Source organism: Buteo buteo, chromosome 8 (genome assembly GCF_964188355.1).
Source record: "Buteo buteo chromosome 8, bButBut1.hap1.1, whole genome shotgun sequence".
Classification (NCBI taxonomy): domain Eukaryota; kingdom Metazoa; phylum Chordata; class Aves; order Accipitriformes; family Accipitridae; genus Buteo; species Buteo buteo.
Genome location: NC_134178.1, coordinates 13,719,959 through 13,738,617, shown reverse-complemented (window position 1 = coordinate 13,738,617; position 18,659 = coordinate 13,719,959). Strand labels below are relative to the sequence as shown.

The 18,659-nt window shown below is 42.9% G+C and overlaps 1 protein-coding gene across 4 annotated transcripts in view; it reads right to left on the bottom strand.

The window, feature by feature from the left end:
• Positions 1-13,491, bottom strand: part of BRWD1 (bromodomain and WD repeat domain containing 1) — a 66,665-nt gene extending 53,174 nt beyond the window's left edge. The window contains exons 1-11 of one of the 4 annotated variants that reach the window (XM_075033687.1): positions 13,053-13,491; positions 12,817-12,875; positions 12,568-12,597; positions 12,323-12,382; positions 8,991-9,141; positions 7,607-7,705; positions 6,885-7,045; positions 6,268-6,489; positions 4,229-4,329; positions 2,619-2,689; positions 1,355-1,455 (exon numbers count right to left, since the gene is read on the bottom strand). In XM_075033687.1, the coding sequence (XP_074889788.1) occupies positions 1,355-1,455; positions 2,619-2,689; positions 4,229-4,329; positions 6,268-6,489; positions 6,885-7,045; positions 7,607-7,705; positions 8,991-9,141; positions 12,323-12,382; positions 12,568-12,597; positions 12,817-12,875; positions 13,053-13,113 (1,116 nt within the window). In that variant the 5' untranslated portion in view covers positions 13,114-13,491. Of the gene's footprint in view, positions 1-1,354; positions 1,456-2,618; positions 2,690-4,228; positions 4,330-6,267; positions 6,490-6,884; positions 7,046-7,606; positions 7,706-8,990; positions 9,142-12,322; positions 12,383-12,567; positions 12,598-12,816; positions 12,876-13,052 lie in introns of those variants that run through there. The other 3 variants (XM_075033683.1, XM_075033684.1, XM_075033685.1) reach the window with 3 other exon arrangements.
• Positions 13,492-18,659: the final 5,168 nt, after the last annotated feature.

Below are 18,659 nucleotides of genomic sequence, written 5' to 3'. Positions count from 1 at the left end.
CTATAACATAAATGGTTAAAGTCAGATTCAGTATTAGAGAAAACATGTTAAAACATAATGGAGATAAGTATTTTAAGAGCTACTCTTGAAAGAGCTTTGAGGGTTCAACTAAATCTAAATTCTCTACAGCAAAAATACAGATTCTTTGTGCATCAAAATGAGATTATTTTATCTATGAAGTTCTTTTCCTAACAGGCATCAGTTATATCAAGAAAGCAAGTAAAGACAGACAGCACTGTTACATAAAGCACATGGGGAAACAATGCTAAACCAGCAAGCTTATTACTAAGGAAGTATAAAGTAGCTTGCACAGCCACTGAAGACATGAATAAAGGTCAAGATGAACAGAAGTAAAATTCTGGAAACTAAACCCCACTTAAAGATTTAACACAGAAGGTGTCAAATGCTAAACAACTTGAGTAACACAATCCACATTCTCAGCCTATCTACTTTCTGTATACAGCATAAAGTATGTGGGTGGCTAAGCACACTTGCATCAGAGGGAAGCAACTGAGCAAACTACATGTTTTAAAATTAGAGAAATCTATGACATCCACTTGAAAAGATAAAATTCTACATATCATCTTGAAACATTCCAGCCTTTAAAATGGTCAAGTCACATGGAGATGACTGGCTGAAATTCTGCCTAAGTTCTAAAAATATTCAATAAAAGAACATTGCTACAAACCCACTGTGCTGGTTTTGGCTGGGGTAGAGTTAATTTTCTTCACAGTAGCTAGCATGGGGCTATGTTTTGGATTTGTGCTGAAAACAGTGTTGATAATACAGGGATGCTTTCACCGAGCAGTGCTTACACAGAGTCAAGGCCTTTTCTGCTCCTCACACCATCCCACCAACAAGCAGGCTGGGGGGGCCCAAAAAGTTGGGAGGGGACACAGCTGGGACAGCTGACCCCAACTGACCCAAGGGATATTCCAGACCATATGATGTCACACTCAGCATATAAGGCTGGGAGAGGAAGAAGGAAGGTGGGTGACTTTCAGAGTGATGGTGTTTTGTCTCCCCAAGTAACCGTTACATGTGATGGAGCCCTGCTTTCCTGCAGATAGCTGAACACGTGCCTGCCAATGGGAAGTAGTGAATGAATTCCTTGCTTTGCTTGCGTGCACAGCTTTTGGTTTACCTGTTAAACTGTCTTTATCTCAACTCAGAAGTTTTCTCATTTTTACTCTGCTGATTCTCTCCCCCATCTCACTGAATGGGGAGTGACTGAGAGGCTGTGTGGTGCTTAATTGCTGGCTGGGGTTAAACCATGACACCCACTAACAACATTAACTAGCAACTTCAATACTGCTTGAAGTGACTAATTATTAGATTTAACAATCTTACTTACAGCATGACTTTCCAATTCAGCTATTTTCTCAGGTGTTTCAGAGCCAAAAAAATACATCCTGATGACATGGTCAGTGCTGCCAGTTGCTAAAAACATACCACCTGTAAAAATCAAGCAATAATTAAGCTAATATATTAAGAAATTAAAACAGATCACCAATATTTCTCAGATGTCTTGTTTAAATAAAAAAAAAAACACAAAAAAAAAAACCTGAGGACTGTCATTTTTAATGCTCTTCCACTGACATACAGATGTGGAAGGAAATAACCATCTTGTCCCAGCAAGCTCTCTCAGCCATAGTGAAAATAAATAGTCTTACTCAGTATTACAAAGGTTTTAAAACATATAACTAGGGGAATGCTGGAACATCTAACACTACTGATTGCACACAGAAGCCTTCAACTATGGGCAATATGGCTAGTCATCATCAGAATTATCTAGATGACACTTTCACTGTAGCGTATGTCTCATTTGTGGCATGCGAATTGCTTCAAAACTGGGTAGAAGCATAAGTAAACCAGTATAAGTACAACAGTATTTAGCTGTGGTGGTAGCAATAGTAAGATCTGACTCTGGGCACCTGTAAGTGCTGTCAAAAATATCCCGAACAAACAAAGCCTCAAAAAACCCCAAACCCAAACCCAATCGAGGGCTATATCCTGACAACATTAACAAGCTACACTTTGATTTGTATTTTATTTCTGAAATTCTCAAGTTTCTTCTAATGTTCATGCTGTCTGGTACCAGTAAGCCTTCCCACAAGTCACCCACATGATTGGAATGAAAGAAGATTACAAGCCAGGAGTGAAGCACATTTATAGATACATTGGTGGATTCTTAAGAAAGAAGGGATCTTTATGACTATCCCTGCATACAACTGACACAGAATCAGGACCTCCTACTACTGGCAGTGACCACTTCCACTGCTGTTGACTGTGGTATCTTGGAGAACTAATTTTGCAAATCCCTGACATTATACTAAGGGATTAAACAAAAATAAAAATCCAGTAAAGATGGATAAAAAGAAGCATCAGGTGACTTTTACTTATGGAAAATAGTATCACTTAGTTCAACTGCCTTTCACTGTTAGCTAAGGCAAGTCACATTATTTAATTATGTCATGTCATAGGCTAACATACAATTACTTACTACACAGCTGCTGGTTTTGTATATTTTAAAGCTGTTACAACCAGAGTATTATAATAACTACTTACGAGGAAAGAAGAGATAGCACAATGCTAAACTCAATCTGTACATGACTTACCTACACTGAATGAAGAACAAAGCATCTGAACCCCTGGTCTAGGTTTCTCTGTGAATTTCACTGGCCGATTGCTTAAAAAGAAAAGATGCTTGAAATAGGACATGCCACACAAAACTTGGCTTTTATCAACATTTCAAAACATGAAGGTATGTTTCTTCAAACATCTACATAACAGGTACTTCTTAAATACATACAGTAACATCTGTAAATCTTGTGCAGGAGGATGAGCAATAAGGTTTACTTTTCAAAATTACACACATATGCAAATGATATTTGAAGCCCACAGAGCTTATGGCTTTTTCTGCAAGATGCTATTACCTAGCAAGGATAACATGACATGCCAAAGAATGTTTATTCTTCCTTATCCTTCACTAAGTACAATTTACCCCCTCCATAACATATTCACAAAATACTGAACTCTTGCCCTCACATTACAAACCACCAACGGTACGTGAAGTAAGGCCCGCCAAATACCATTACTGCAGAATGCTGTGCAAAATCATAAAATTTTACATAAGTAAATAGAAGTTTTGCACACGGTGATTTAAAAGACTGGTTTCCTGTTCTGCAAGTCATGTACACACTCTTCCAGCTGACATGCGATAATCTCACAGCAAGTAGCTACTAAGAACTACACCAAGGAGAAATCCAGCAAACTGTGCCACTTACAAGCATTGTAGGTTTCTACTCATTATTGTACTGCTTTTCTGTTTATCAAAGGAAATGTTGAGACCTTCAGTATATTTCTCATGTTTGTTTGATACACAGTACAGAGATTCAAATCCCAAGAATGCTCCTGAGACCTACCAATGCTTAAACCAATTTAAGTCCATGCTTAAACTACTTTAAATGATGTTTAGATCTCATACAGTCTTCTAAACTAGTTTTAGAAGGAGAACAATTAATGATCCAGTTTAAACACTCTTCTATAACTTACAGCCCTAAAAGATTCTTCAGATGAAACTATGCCTTTGAAAGTTTTTGCTGCAATTCTACTACCTTAAAATCACAAGTGTGAACTAAAAACCAAAATAATCTTCCACTTTCTGAAGTACTGTGTGGGGTTTTTTTTAAATAGCTGCTCTAATGTAAAATGGATCATTTTATACCAACTACCATTATATGACACAATCCTAGATACAGACTGCTCATCTCAGATCTCTTCTTTCCAGTAATAATTTTTTTTTGTTTAAATAAACAGTAATCACGTATAGAACATTTAAAAACTATCCTGAACATACTCTGCATGCAAGTTCTGTAAGAGACATCCCAAAACTACAGGACTGTTGAAAACTCAACATAAATAAAAAGTTTTATTATACTGTTCCACCATATTCACATTTGCAGCAATTCTAGTTGTCCTACATTTGTAATTTTAGTGTAGTAAGAAGTTAATATATTTCCCAACTAATCTCCCATGACAACGGAATAACATAAGTTTGTAAAGGATATAGTTAGTGATGGTGCTTTAAAATAATTATGTAACAGATTATTTCCACAACATTTTTATTATCACAAAAAATCAAATCTTTTTAGTTAGTTAAAAGTACTCGACTTATTTTAATCAAGCATGGTATGGCATAGAGTTAATCAGCAACCCATTTACATACTTGAATTTCATGGAATCTGTATCCCATTGCCAAAAGCAAACAGTTCCATCTGCACCAGTAGAGACCATGTATCGCATGGAGCCTTTCACCATTGGACTAAACTAAAGAGAATAAAGTAAAATCAGACACGTACAAAAAGAGATATTTAGAAACTGTTTACAAACTTCTAAGAACACTAATGTAAAACCTTGATTTACTTTGGATTTTTCAACTAAAACTGGTAAAGCAGTTGTCGATAACTGTCATTTTTAATGTTTACAAAATAATGTCTCCTGTACTTTAAAATAAGTTTGTGGTTTATGTTTCAATTATTGCATTATATAACACCAATTTATTCACTACTTTGTTTTTCAAGTCTTAACTAACCACAATCATTGACAAAAAATTTTTTTCACTGAATGAAGTAATGAGCAGAGCAGACTGAAAAAAAAAAAAAGGATGTTTCACTAGACAGGCTTACTTTTTAAATTCTATCATTAAGCAGAGCATCAGTTATCAGATAATCTGAGTATGTGTAACCCAGCAACACATACGAATTTATAGGAAGTCCTCACACATACTTCTTTAAGATATGGATTTACTGCTATGCACAGAGCTACCCTTCAGAACACATTACAGAACACAAGTTACACAAGTTGATTGAATTGTTCATTAATTACTACTACCACCATTGGAAACAGCCATATAAATTGTATGTATTGCAATTATAGTATTAAGAATGCTTAAACAAAAAAAATCCACCATACTACAATAAAAGAAACATCACGAGCAATGAATGCCACAGAAATTCTGCAAATATGAAGATTACTCTCAGAGGCAGCACTTCTGAGAAAACGGCAAAATTATTTTTTGTACTGAACTTCACAAGCTGGCAGGTAGCCACTCTTCACCCCTCAACATAAGCCTGTTTGTCTCATTGGAAAACACAGCAAATCTGGATAATGAACTACTAGTTTATCTGTTAAATAAGCAATTAAAAAGGCCACAAGAAGACTGAATCCAAAGGACTACCAATAGCACAAAGTTATCACAATGCCTTCAATTTAAATACACAACATATTACACTGAACATCTTTGCACTTTTGAAGTAACTCATATTTTTGAGATTAAGACAGATAACCATATCACAGAAGTTGTAAGAATCCACATACTGGATCAGAACACTCACCCACATAAACCAGCATATCACCAATAGGAGGACACGATATTTCCCAGAAATTCTCTTTGGTTCCAACAGCTCAAATATTACAGGTAGTGATCTTTTTTAAGTGAAGAAGGATTCCTGTCATTATCTTCAGTTAAATATTCAGGAATCTCAGGGAGGTAAGGAACTTTATTTTTTTCCCCCCCTTTTTTTTTTTTTTTTTTTAATAGCAGGTTTGTCCTGTGGTTTTGACTAGTTTTTGACATCGGTGTTTAAATGTTCAGATTTCAATATTCCCACAGGCAGTCACACATAATTTCAGTCATGTGAAAACCACAGTGATAGGCACAGTGAAAGTTATTTGCTGTTCACGTGCCAGCCTTCGTAGCAAGCGGAACATCAGTTCCTTGCACTTGGACATGAAGCAGTAAGATGTACACTTCACAAGTAACCTAGTAACAGCAACCACAAAGTACTTTTCACCACAAACTGAAAATGAGGTATTAATCTTCCTTTTCAAGAAGTTTTAACACAAAGATAGAAGGCTCTAAAGGTGTAGAGCATTCATGTAACTATGTTTCTCAACTTCAATAAGAAACCAAGGAAACGGGTTATTTCTTACCAATATGATAGCCAGCTAATCTTAGGGTGTCCCAACAATCTAAATCCTACTACTAAAGCAGACTCTTAACTTTTCAAATTAGGTGAAAGAGCATCTTTTTTTTTTTTGCCCAAATTACTTCTTGTTTTCTATTTGATTAAAATACCTTCAAACTTTCCATACCATGCTGTCAAGTGAAACTTATCTCTGAGTTTCACATGGACTGGCTGCTTCTTACAATCCATGTACATTATTTGTGCTTCAATATGTAGAAACACTTAAAAAAAACCATACCTGTAATGAGGTAATTGACCCTGTATGTCCATGGAGGACTGCAACTGGTGCACAAGTTCTCAGACACCACACTCTGATCATTTTATCACAGCTTCCAGCTGCAATCATAGTGTTTTCATAATTGACAGCCATATCGGAAATCTCCGCTGAATGTCCTCGTAATGTGGCAAATAACCTGCCGTTATGAGTTGACCAAATCTTTACCAAACAGTCATCTGAGCCCTAGAAAGAAATGTTTATTACGCTCAGCAAGGATTTTCAAAGACATTCAGAATAAGAGTTCTAGGTTTCCTTTAAAGAACCTAACTATGTTTTTCCACAGCTTGGTAAATTACACTTCAATTTAAAACTACGTATACTACTTAGACTGAAAGAAATAAAGCTCCTACATCTATGTCAACACCTGACCAGATATTAAGTACAACAATTTCTTACATGCTTCCGACCTTTAGTTACATCAAATTGTTTTACTTAAGCACAGCGATGGAGCTAATCAGCTACATTTTAACACTACCGATACCACCTCCAGAAGTTTTAGCATAACATGCATTTCAAAGTTCTTTTCCTTGCATCCATCTAGGACTATATTCAGATTCAGATCCATTTCATCAACTCACAGTAAATATTCTATGTCCAGTCCTATCGAATGCAACACAATATACAGAAGAAAGATGGCCAAGAATCCGTCTGTGCATCTTGATATGCTGATACATACTTCCTGGAAATGAAGTACTGAACTTTGCATATCCAGTTAATTGTTTTGCTCGATGTACTTCCACTAGAACACAAAGAAATCAAAGAATGAACATATTGATGTTTAAAACGTGTTTATTCTAAACCAGGATTTAACTTCCATTAATATACTACTTAAGGACTTAACAGAAGCGACTTTCAGATTGCATAAAGTCACTTTTTTTGTATTTGCTATTTTTTCCTACGTATAAAACCAAGACAGTATATTAAACTTGCTCTAATAAAAACTTCAGTCTCTAAATAAGAAGTGCTAAATGTTATCTTTATCTTCCCATGGCTTTCTATACCTTAAATCATACAAGAGTCCTTCTATCCAAAGGAGAATGATTTATATTTTCTGTAGGTTTATCTAACTAATACAGTGGCTTTATAAAAGAAAAAGATGTCATCTAGAGGCTATTGTCTCACTCACACTGCAGGCAGACCTTTGTACCCAATACCTAACTCCAGTGAAGTCATATGAATTTCTTCACATAAGCCTCCAGATCCAGTTCTGAGGTGCAATTATCAGCATTGTAGCAAGGCCAGAATCAAGATACACATCATACGCTCACAGCAGCAGGGATGAGTGTTGAAAAGCGCTTACCAAGATTTGGGGGTGTGCCATAGTTCACAGGAATTTCAGGAGGTCTTCCTCTATGAAGAGCAGCAAATGCAGAGCCCTTCCAAACAGTGCTCCTGCAATCTTTAAAACCAATTGGTTGAAGTTCATCATAAGTACATATTAAAAATGCCAAGAGAACTGCAGTTCCAAAACATGGTAAAGAACGTACCTATAGGTGGTCTCAAACACCGAACTGAAACTAAAAAACTAGAAACACCAAATGCCCCAAAACTTTTCATGAACGGTGTAGCATCAGAGGAGAGAAAAATCTATCTAATATAGTAACAGAAGGACGAAAAAAACGCAACACAACCAACCACCAAGCTTTGAAATTACTCCTAAATGGTGATGCCCCTGCAGTTCATATAACACAAAAGTAACTTTTCAACTGAATTTTCCTACTAGTTGACAGTGTAAAAGTTAAGATTTTTAACATTTCATGAATACTTATTCATAAATTATAAATATTTATTGAATATTTATTAGTATGAAATTATTTAACTAGATGATCTCAAGAGGTCCCTTCCAACCTGACAATTCTGCAATTCTTAAAAAAAAATCCCACATAGGCAGTTATTATGACACACTCATGCTGAAGTAATTGCAATCCTGATTTTGAGGACAGAACAGTCACTGTCATTCAGCGCGCATCCTTTAAAGCAGTTAGGACAGATAACTGAAAACACAATAGTATCCCATAAACCAGTCCCACTTCATAGCATCTAGCTACCCAACAGAACTTCACACAAACACATAAACACCCCCCTCCCAGAAACATTCAAAGAGATAAGTCTAAAGCTAAAAACTACTCTATCATATAAACTATGTGCTTATTATGAATTGCCAACCATTGCCTTTAAGGTACGGGCAAGGACTTTCTTCCTGCATACGTAGAGAATTCACAAGTACCAATTTTGATGCCATTTGCATTAACCAAGAAAACTTTGAGAAAACCGGTGTTACTGTCTCACATTTGCACTGAACAGAGTACAACAGCTATCGCATTCAAAACCAACACGGGCGAATATACTACTGGGAGTGTCAGGAGATGTTAGAGAAGTAGCATCTGTGTCCTGATGATTCATTATACTGCATTAACACCGAAAACTGGCCATGTTCAGCAGCCTCAGCACTCAGAGTAACAATAATTCTTGTGATGCAACTTAAAAACCTTCCCTTCACAACAACCAATATACATGTATACCATTAATACACAGATTGCTAGTGTTTTGGCTCATTAAACACAGTACAGAAGAAGCGGGGGCCAATTTTGGTGAAAGCTCACCACTTTTAAGTATTCCAAAAGTCTTCACCATACACTTATGAAAATGTATCATAGTCATTTCAAATAATGAACAAACCATACCTTTTGCTGTACGTAACAATGACTGTCTCCCTGCACCAAGTAAGGAATTCACTCTCGAAATGCTGGGTGGTATCTCCTTATCCAGTATAGGACCAATACGCTTGCAAATTTGTAACAAATGGTCTGGAGCCACATGTTTGTTGGACAGCACCTGACAGAAATTTAAGGTTTAAAAATATATACGGTACATCCAGAACAGATGAATCTAAAAGCATCAGTATCCACATTTAAACATTGTTTAAATATTTTTTAAGTTCAACTTAAAAAACAAAATCAGTTCTGTTAAGCTCTGATCTCATAAATTCAGTGAGTAGTCTCCAAGAACGGGAGAGCTGTAGTAAAAATGACTGCAGTAAAACTACTTACTGCCCATCGGTATTTTACTACTGAAAGCCTGCAATATCTACACGTGTGGCACCCGTTTGTGCCGCACCCTACAATGAGTGTCTTTGCCCAATTCACCCAATTATTTTTCTTAAATAAAATTCAAACTTTCATAACTCAAGATCAGGGAGAATTTTTTCGTAATCAAGCACAAAAATTTATGCAACTAGTACTTCAGTTGCACAGCACTTATTCAGTAAACTGCAAGCTAGTAGGTCTGAGTATAATCTCTCTGGAAATAGTTTCTTTGAAGAACCAGTACTACACAGCATAAGACTGCCCTTCTTCCCTAAACCAAAAGGATCGAAACAGTCATCTGTCCATTCACGAAGGATCCCATACTATCTACACCTAACAGTCTAAAAAAGTACACCCACACACACAGTCAGATGTCTCAGTCAAGAACAGATGTGTGTGGTTTTTGATTATTTTTTTCCCTCTCTTCCTTCTGGCAGTTCAGTGAAAAAAATCCTTATCTAACTATAAAAGTCAATGACAATAATGTAGAAGTTAAAGATGCAAAGTAGAGTTTACACAGACTCGAGCAAACCAGACCATAAGAATCATAAATTTCAACTATTGGGGAAGTCTGAATCAGCAGGCACAAACAGCCCCATGCCTACTCCACTCTCTGATCTGGCCACGTAAAACCAGTTAGACCCAGAAGCCACACTGCTACTTCAGCAGCCAGACTATTCCCAGCCAATACACCCAGGAGAGGCAGAGGGCCACACCAACACAGGTATGTGGCCTCTTGCCCACGTAGCTCAGAACGCAGGCAGAACCAGCTCACACTTATGATGCTATTCCCTTAGCCTACCGACTGAACGTACACGAGTGAAGTCCTGACAAGGCTGATCTCATCATCAGAACAGTGGGAATAAAAATACCACATGCTGTCATGTAAGATCTGTTCAACAAAAAGTTGCCCGAATGCATACTGAGTATTGAGAGCATATGATTTAAGCCACAACTTAATACTTGTTTTAATAATAAAAATCCAAGTAATGTATAAAGCTTGCGAGGGTATAGGTTGTATTCCTGGGGGGCGGGGGGGAGGCAGTAATATCAGTCAAATAGTTAACATTACCACACAGCCAAATAACATCCAAGCAAATTGGCTCATCAGATGCCTAAGGTTGATTATGAGAAATATATTTGGTAGTCCAAAGATTGCAAAAATGTACTTTTTCATCATTTCTTTATAAATTTTGCCTCTTGAATTGGTATAGAGCAGTACCAGCCACGACATTCAGGACAGAAAGCTCAGCATACGTTACGTCAAGCATTATAAACCATTTTGTTTGCATGCCATCATCAGCAAGTATATTCCTGATTCCAAATGCAATCCCCGATAGAAGCATGCATACGAAACCTTGCAGTTCTTTCCTTTTTAAGTAGTTTTACTCACATTTTGGAAGGAGCAGTTATTTTAAAGTCTTGCTCCAATTCCATCACGAACAAAGAGGAGAAGAAATAATTGCACCACATGATTGCGTTTGTCTGTGGTCTCTGCAAATTCAAAGTGAGACCAGTGGGACAACAAGAGGTTCCCAAAGTCCCTCAAAAGCAGAATCTAAAACCTTCAAAAGATTAATCTGTATATTCTGAAATACTATTATCCTCTGTAGAGATTTCTTTTAAATTGTGTAGGAAAAAGAGACAGAAGTAGCACATATTAAAGAATTAATCTGACAACCTTACATGCATAATAAACACAGTTAAAAAAACCCTGAAGTCAGAAGAATCCACACATGACATCTCCCAACACCACCACTTTTTGCCATAAGAACTGGGGTCAAAAAAAAAAAGAAACCAACCAACCAACAAAAAAAACCCCCAACAATCCTTTTTAAATGTCGACATTTGCTAAATTCAAGTCAGAGCTTGAAAGTATTCCTGTTTAGCAAGACTAGGCTTTTTAGTGACTTAAAGCATTAATTTAAAACCTCATTTGCTCACCTGACCACACTGACAAGTAGAAGAAATGGAATCCCATTTATCATTTTAAGCAGCACTTAAATAATTAAGAAAATGTTTTAAACAAGATTTCATTCCTTCTCTATGCAAATACACAAGAGGGACAAGGAGATTTAACTATAACAATACACAAACTGACCCGTAAGGGAGAAATCAGTCAATTAACCTGGAATGCCTGAATCTTTGGGGGGGGGGGGGGGGGGGAATAAACATCTGATTAAAGAAAACAAGATCAGCTACAATAAAGCAGGATAAAACCACCCTGGGCAGGCACCACCAGGCCATCATTTCACAAGATTCAATTGCCAAGTACACTTTGCCATTTAAGAAGCAGTAAAATAAAACACCAAGAGAAAGGGAGCTTTCCATTCTGAAACAGATGTAAGTTAAAACATTTAGAGCAAACAACATCTGCCACAGAAGGCATAAGTACATGCTGTTGGAGAGATCACTCCTATCTTTCTAATATTTGGAAACAAAGCTATGACCAGTGAGTAGCCAGAGATAAAGAGCACACTCGTAGGCACCAGAACTGCCAACCCTTGATTTCTGAACAGCGATTTCATTTCCTAATCTGTTGAAGGGGACTGATGAAGGAAGCCAACCAGAAAATAAATATCGTCAAATCAAAACATGCTTAACAAACTTGCTCACGAAACTCTGAAATGAAACCTTGCTTCAGATTGGTTCTTCCCTGTATGTAGGCAGTGGCATGTACCAATGCACAACGCCAAGCTCCGCCTCTGCTATGTAAACAATATCCTCAATTTAAAACACCACTTGTGTTTTTGTTAGTCTAATGTAAAGAAATTAAAGGCCCTTTCCAAAATAACTCCAATGTCTTAATAGAGCCGGAATGAAACTGGAAGGTAAAGCTTTGGGCCTACTTTTAAAGGTAAAGGGTCTAACATCAAAGTTATCATCCTAATTGAGAGTTTTTTTTATGGAGGAAAAAAAAAAAGTCTCACCAATTCTTCATAACTTCTATAATGCTCATTTCCTTGCCAATCCAACCTTTTAGGAAGCAACTAAACGGAGGGAAAAAAAAAAAGTGAGCGGTTAAAGGGGAAGGAGGGATAGATCACATCCAAAACAATGTGTGTCGAGGGGAAAAAGTTGAGACAGTAGAGTGGAAGAAACCTGAATGACTTGTAAAGTAAAGGAAACTTTTGACTACATCAAGAGAGATGATTTCATCAGAGCCCACACAGACCTGGTGCTGCTCCAGCTCCTGCACCAGCACCTGCAGAGAAAAGGGAAAAAAAAAAAATACCGAGTTAGGGATGAGCAAGCCTCCGGCTTCTCAAGCGGCCGCGGCCGCTGCCGCGGAAGGGCTGGGGAGAGGGAGGGGGACCGGGGGGACCGGCTGCTCACACCTCCCCTTCAATCCTCCTTGCGGCAGCCACGGCCGAGGGGTCTGAGCCTGTGCGCCCAGGTGAGTGTGCGGAGCCCCTCTACTCACCTTCAGCGCTCTCCTGCAGGGCCCGGTGGTCAGGAACCGGGCTATGAGGAAGTAGAGCTCTGCAAGAGACACGGGGAGAGACGGGGGATGAGGCCGGGGCGGGGGGGGGGGGGGGGGAGCCCCCGGGGTGACTGTAATTCATCATCACGGGCAGGAAGATGGCGGCAGGGAGCGGCGGCGGCACCGGCAGCGGCTCTCGCCCTGGCCCGCGGCCGCCCGCGCCCCGGCGGTTTTACCTGATTCAATGAGCGGCAGGGACACGCCGCCGGAGTTGGAAGAGGCCGGGGGCTCGGCCATGGCGGCCCCGGCCCGGCGGCTTGCCGCTCGCTCGCCCGCCCGCCCGCTGGCTCGCCCGCTCGCTCGGCACAATCGCTGCTGGCGGCGGCGGCGGCCGTTGCTGCTCGGGCAGGGATTAGGGCTCAGGCGGCGCCTGGCGCGGGCAGGGCCCGGCTCGGCATAGCCCTGTCAGCGCCGCCCCTCCCCCACCGCCAACCGCTCCCCCCCCCTCCCCTCTCCTCTCCTCCGCGCGCGGGAGCGAGCCGCCCCCGCCCCCCGCCGGACGCCGCGCTCGCGCTCCGGCTCCCCTCCCCCCTGCGCTGGCGCTAGCGCAGCCTCGGCGCCGCCGCCATCGCCGCCGCGCGACCGGCCACGGCGCCGCCGCCGCCACCTGCGCCGGGCACGCCCGGGGGAGGGCGGGGGGAAAAAGTAGTCCCCGGTCCGGCAGCGCCCGGCGACCGGCGCGGGGGAGGGCGGGCGCGCTTGCGGCCGCCGAAAACGTGCGGGGAGGGCGGCGGGGCAGGCCGGCGGGGAGAGGAGGAGGAGGAGGTGGCGGGGGAAGGCGGCCGGTGCGGGAACGAGAGGCCCGGGCGCGGAAGGATTGCGCGAGGAAGCCGGTCGGTGACGGCGCGCCGGTGGGCGGGGCCGCTCCGTGAGGTGGGGGGGGGGGAGGCGTCACGGGGCGCGCTCGGGAGCGCGCGTTTGCCGTTGCGGGGGGGGGGGGGGGGGACGGGAGCGCGCGGGCCCGTCGGCGGGCAGGCGCGAGGCCCGCAGCTGCCGCCGGTCGCGCCGGGGAAGCGGACCCGGCCCGGCCGACCCGACCCGGCCCGGCCCGGCCCGGCCCGGCCCTCCAGCCCACCCGGGGGTCGACCGGCGGGGTCCAGCTGCGGCCCGCGGCAAAGCGCCGGGAGCCGGCTCCGGTCCGGCGGTTCCCCGGGGCGATGCGGGGCCCAGACCTTGGCCTGGAAGGCGGTCGCCCGGCACGTTGCCTGGCCGGCCCTGGGCCGCCGGCCGGGTGCGGCGGTGCGGCTCCGCGCTGGCAGGGCTCGGTCAGCAGCAGGAGTGCTGACCGGTTTGGGACCGCCGCATCGCCACACGGGGAGGCTTTGCACGGGATCGATCGTCTTCTGGCTCCCGTTGGCCGCTGGAGGCGGCTCTGCCGGCTCCTCGGACCGATCGGTCGCCTCCTGCGCCGCCCAGGCTCCGCGGGGAGATGCTCGGGGGCACCCAGGCTGCCCCGAGCCTCGGTTCGGGGGGCGGTATTTCCCCACACACACCCCCCGCAGGAAGGCATCACTTCACGGGCGTCACCTTCCCAAGACCGGCAGCTTTGCCCCCACGCTGCCGCTCTGCAAAGGGGGGCCGTGCCACAGCCACCCCACCCCGGCTTTGGGAGCCTGGTCAGGGGGGATTTTTTTTTATTTTTTTTCCTTCTTACAGTTGTTTCTCACCTCTGCCCAGCAGGAATTCTGATGTAGATGTAGCAATGGCTATACTAATGCTGTATTTTAAATCTGAGCTGTTCCTTTCCTTTTCCGTTCCCCACCTGTGGTGGCTTATTACGAGTCTTTAGAACCTTCGAAGTAAAGTATTTTTACATATCCCTGTAGAAATACTTGTGTATTTCATTGATCTCGCTACCTCAGATGTGCTTTCAGCTTTTGACAAAGAGCTTTTGTGCACCTGAGGCACAGGCCCAGCAGCAGGCAGTTTCCCCAGGCGCATCCTGCAAGGCAGACTGCTGCCTCCGCTTCCTGCTCTTCACCACCCCCTGCCTGGGCAGTGCTCCTGCATCGCAGTTCAGGTACAAGGAAAAAAAAAAAGGTATCCTGTCCTGTCCATTGAAAATCTCTCTTTGAATGAGATCCATGATTTTCTGCTTCCTGTATTGCTGGAAACAGCCACATCATTCTTAAAGGACACCTGCATTCCTTTAGATTTCACGGCTAAACAAATCAGTCTTCATTAGCTAAACTTGGATGCGCTTCAGCGTCCTGGCTGCGTTCATGTTTTAAAGAGCTGTGATCTAGCTGACACTAGAAAACGAGTTCCAGAACAGTGCAACGTGAACATGTATGAAACAGCACCCTCTTGACTAGAAAAACTAGTAGCAGCATACAAATACGATTGAGTAACTCCAAAGAAACAAGTTTTGTTCTCATTGTATTTTGAAATGGATGGTTCTCCGTTATGTATGTATTCCATAGTGCTGTATGCAAACCTGCGTTAGCTGTCGCTCCATGCCTTAGTTGCACAGAGCAAATGTATCTGGTATCATACAGGAAAGAATGCTTTTTCTGAAGCGTGCCCATGGAAATTCTTGTCACATGAATTTAAATGCCTTCCACTCCAATCCTCCACTGGCAGAATTGACATCTAGTGCCAACATATACAATTCTTCATTTTCCCAGTAGCCAAACTGGTGGTGTCACGGTGGTTACATGCTGGCATTCATGCTAGGTGGAGAAAGGCAACAGTATCTGTCTACCGCAGAATCAATCAAAATCCATAGTTGATTCACCTATGTATTTACTAAGCATACTTTACGTAATTAGGAAAGCCTCTGTCACTCTTTACTGCATCAAGTGGGCTGTGCTGCCCAAAACAGGTCTAGAGCTCCTGTGCTCCCGATGCAACTACCTGTCCTTTCCTTCTTCCAGCAGGAAAATTCCTCTACCCTGCGAGACAGCAGCTGTCACCCGATTTACCCCTGCCAAGTCCTTTCACATCCATAATAAAGTCAGAAATACCTTTTTGTCCCCAGTAGCAAGTATCAGGGAGCAGTTACAATAAATTATTGGATAATAGATGATAGAAGATGATGAAAGTCAACAGGATCTCAGCATCAGAGACTCAAAACACATGAGAAGTAGGCATTGAGTAGGAGGAGGTAAGAGAGGTTATTTCATTTATTAGTCATTTAACTGGTGTTTTTGACTTGCTACAAAACAGAAAGTAAAAGAATGTCATGTAGCTACGTCATGCTACTACTAAATTAAACCAACAAGTGAGGTAACTGGAAGGGAGCTTGGGGGGGAAGGCAGGGGGGCTAAAAAAAGTGGCATAAATTTAGTTTTGGAGTACCCAAGAACTTGAAGCCAAAGCCACTGCCAAAGCCAGGTGCGCTCTGCTAGGAACACAGCTCTGGTATCAGAAGCATATCATGGTCCAGTGTCAGAGGACATCCTATATATAAGCTGAAGAAAAGCTAAACATTGCTTAAATATTGAAGAGATAAAAATGCTAAAATGCTTTCTCAAATGAAAGCATTGTTTAAGAAAAGTTAGAGGTGAAACCAAATTGTTTTTTAGAAATAACTATGACAATTTGAAAAAGGCACTGAAAATGTACAGGAAGCAGATACTGTGCTTGCAGGTGTTACTTCAGAGCATAAACAAGTTCTCGGTCAAGGGGAAATAAAAAGAATCAAAGAAGGAACGTTACTTTTTGATCTTGACTCCTCCCAAGACAAGGCTGACAGTTGTCTGACTGGCATCAAATAGACCAGTAAGATAAAACCATGCTACTACCTGCTGCGATTCAGCAAAATAAATGTGAAATGGGGGAAAAAAAACCCAAAACAACCCTCCACTCTGTGGGAGAACTGAAGTAATGCTGTACTAGATGCAATGTTTTATTTTAAGGTTAAGTAATATATACTTCATATTCCCCCTTCTGATGAAAGGCTGTTCAATCTTCAGCAAGATTGATTTGTTTTTCACAAATATAGCAAGGAAGAATTGGGACAGTTTTATACTACATCAGTGTGGTAGGTTGACCCTGGCTGGATGCCAGGAGCCCACCAAAGCCGCTCTATCACGCCCCTCCTCAGCTGGACAGGGGAGAGAAAATACAACAAAAGGCTCGTGGGTCGAGGTAAGGGCAGGGAGATCACTCAGCAATTACTGTCACGGGCAAAACAGTCTCGACTCGGGGAAATTAATTTAATTTATTGCCAATCAAACCAGAGTAGGGTAATGAGAAATAAAACCAAATCTTAAGACACCTTCCCCCCACCCCTCCCTTCTTCCTGGGCTCAACTTCACTCCTGAATTCTCTACCTCCTCCCCGCAAGTGGTGGAGGGGGGACAGGGAATGGGGATTGTCATCAGTTCATCACACGTTGTCTCTGCTGCTTCTTCCTCTTCACACTCTTCCCCTGCTCCAGTGTGGGGTCCCTCCCGCAGGGGACAGTTCTCCACAAACTTCTCCAACCTGAGTCCTTCCCACGGGCTGCAGTTCTTCACGAACTGCTCCAGCATGGGTCCCTTCCACAGGCTGCAGTCCTTCAAGCACACACTGCTCCAGCATGGGTCCCTTGCAGGGTCACAAGTCCTGCCAGAAAACCTGCTCCACCGTGGGCTCCTCTCTCCACAGATCCGTAGGTCCTGCCAGGAGCCTGCTCCAGCATGGGCTTCCTACGGGGTCACAGCCTCCTTCAGGCATCTACATGCTCCTGCGTGGGGTCCTCCCCAGGCTGCAGGTGGAGATCTGCTCCACCGTGGACCTCCCTGGGCTGCAGGGGGACAGCCTGCCTCACCATGGTCTTCACCAAGGGATGCAGGGGAAACCTCTGCTCCAGCGCCTGGAGCATCTCCTCCCCCTCCTTCTTCACTGACCTGGGGGTCTGCAGGGCTGTTTCTCTCACATGTTCTCACTCCTCTCTCCTCCAGCTGCAGTTTGTGTTCCACAGCAACTTTTTTTTCCCTTCTTAAATATGTTATCACAGAGGCACTACCACTGTTGCTGATGGGCTCGGCCTTGGTGGGTCTGTCTTGGAGCCGGCTGGCATTGGCTCTGTCGGACATCGGGGAAGCTTCTAGCAGCTTCTCACAGAAGCCACCCCCGTAGCCCCTCTGCTACCAAAATCCTGCCGCACAAACCCAATGTAATGAATTAGCTCTCCACACATGTATGTTTTACTTGAAATGACACTCTGTCAACCTGCAACCTTACGTAGCAGGTACACTTGCTCACAGCACGTTAAGCTCACCTAACAGCTCATCAGCACCCAATGGGAAATCTTCTAGTGCTTCCCTCCCTGCTCCTGCCCAGGCTGTTCCACAGCTCATCCTCTATGGGTTCCATTACATAAACTCAGCTACCAGGGGAGGTTCACAGCCCAGGTTCATTTTTCCCCAGATATCTGAAGCGTTACTGATTTTAAGGCAGGATTTGGGGAAATTCCAATATGGTTCCAACACAACAGCAACACCATCTGATCAGTTAACATTCAAGAGGATTGCTTTGTGCACGTTCCTTAAAGCGGTTCTTCACACAGGAGTGCATATGCAAATTCTTAGATGCCAAACATGAAAACATCTGATGCTTACTGACTTTTTTTTTTTTTTAAGGCAACAGAAGCAGCACTAGGCTATCAGCTTTCAAACTGCAAGTCCAGATTAAGACTGCAACTACAGTTTTCTGCTTGCTACTCACTCCCTGCATTACCACCTATCTCTTGAAAAGTACATTTTTAACAATATTAAGAACATGGTTAAGAATCAAAAGCTGCACCACTAAGGTTGTGAGTTGTCATAGTCAATGCAGGAGCTACAGAAACATCC